Source organism: Henckelia pumila, chromosome 1 (genome assembly GCF_033568475.1).
Source record: "Henckelia pumila isolate YLH828 chromosome 1, ASM3356847v2, whole genome shotgun sequence".
Taxonomy (NCBI): domain Eukaryota; kingdom Viridiplantae; phylum Streptophyta; class Magnoliopsida; order Lamiales; family Gesneriaceae; genus Henckelia; species Henckelia pumila.
Window position 1 is genome coordinate 110,732,851 of NC_133120.1, and position 1,830 is coordinate 110,734,680.

At 36.6% G+C, this 1,830-nt stretch overlaps 1 protein-coding gene across 1 annotated transcript; it reads left to right on the top strand.

Moving 5' to 3' along the window:
- The first annotated feature begins 253 nt into the window (after positions 1–253).
- On the top strand, positions 254–844 carry LOC140872527 (uncharacterized). Its single transcript, XM_073275383.1, has one exon. The coding sequence runs from the start codon at positions 254–256 to the stop codon at positions 842–844; it is 591 nt and encodes a 196-aa protein (XP_073131484.1).
- Positions 845–1,830: the final 986 nt, after the last annotated feature.

Sequence of the window (1,830 nt, forward strand, 5' to 3'; positions counted from 1 at the left end):
ATTTTTGAATTCCTTGTAAGCATGTTTCTTTGAATAGCATAAAAAGTTGTAAGCATGAGATTATATGTATTTTTTTTTTACTGATTTGAATAGTATAATCTCTGAGTTGCTTATGGATTTTATTTTGAGTAATTCAGGTTATTTGGGTGATGTAAGCACCCCAGATTGAATCGAACAATACTCCGCAAGTTCCGATTGAATAAATCTGTATTGTAGTACGATATCAGAGTTGATGGATGCTACACTCACACCGATGGAGGTGTTATTCAAACGATTTCAGATGTATAATCCGACAACTTTGAAAGGTACAGAAGATACCAGTGCTTGTGAAGGTTGGTTAGAAGAGCTTGATCAATTGTTTGAATCTTTAGAATACTCTGATGAACGAAGAATCAAGCTGATTGTATACCAACTGCAAGATTTAGCAAGAAGCGCGTTTGCGATGAAGCAATGTCTGGAAAACAGAGGTATAGTAATTTCTTGGCAGGTATTTAAGACTGAATTTTGTCAACGATTTCTTCTGAAATCTTATAGAGAAGATAGAGCAGGAGAATTTGTTAACTTGCAGCAAGAAAATATGACTATCGACGGGTATGTTGCTAAATTCTCCAACTTGCTCCGATTTGTTCCTCACGTGAATCAGGATGAAGAAGTCCAAACGAATTTGTTTATCAACGGAGTGAATCCGAAAATTTATGCTTGGATAGATGTTGGGCGACCGAATAGATTGGCTGATGCTATTGACAGGGCTAAAAGAGCTGAAGCCATTTTTATGAGACATAAAAAAAGTTCAATCGTGCCTCAGCAATTCTGTGAGGCCTCGATTCTATCTTCTATTCTTTAAGATAAGGCAATTGATCAACACAATCTAACTAAAAGGATTAAGGCAATCCAAAATATTTTATTTTTTTTTTAAAAGAGGTGCTCGCTCGATCGGTAAAATCTTACCGATCGAGCGGGCCAAAACAAACCAAAACACTGCCCAAAATTCAGGACCACAAAATGTCAAAACCTCTGCCTCGCTGAAAGGGGTGCTCGCTCGATCGGTGAAAGTCTGTCGATCGAGCGAGACACTCTGCTCAGAAAAAGTTGGTTTTTCTTCTTCAAAATCAATCCTCAACTCTTCCAAACATACAACAACAACATGTATAAATTCATTCAACATGCAATAACAATACCAAGTAGTTCTAAAGTCATACATTCAACCAACTATTAGAACATGCTTCAATACTCGATTACAATACCACAAAATACAAAAGAGTTTGAATTTAGTTCAACTCCTAAAACCAAGGGCCTCACTTCTATTCTCTCAACCACCTAGCCATGCTGCCTCTGACTCGGTCCTGCCCCACCTATTGCCAAGTACACATACAAACAAAGACAACAGCCGGATAATCCGGTGAGAATAATATTCCCAGTAAAAGAGACTAACATGCTATCAAGTAAACATATCAAATCATAATATGAATTCATTCTTCAAATAATCAATTAATCCAATCAAGTACTGAATTAAAATGATATGCATGTCTTTAAAACTTCTGGATTATCAGACTCAGATAATCGAATGGAATTCTTCTTTATTTCTTTCTTTCTTCGGTTTGGGATCCCGAGGTTAAAATATCCAACAATCACATCGAACTCCCCTCTCGAGGTGGACGAGGCATATTTTAATCCTCTAGACTCCAGAGCATTATAGAGAGTTTATTTGACAAGGTATAAAATCTCCAACCAAGTCACTCAACTACAATCTCTAGATCGTCTAATCAAATTGAAATGAATCGAGGCTCAATATGAATGCATATGTCATCTCATGCATTCTAATATCATTTC

What these genes read in the sequence shown, in the direction of transcription:
- LOC140872527 (XM_073275383.1), top strand. Translation starts at nt 254, where the DNA reads ATGGAGGTGTTATTCAAACGATTTCAGATGTATAATCCGACAACTTTG.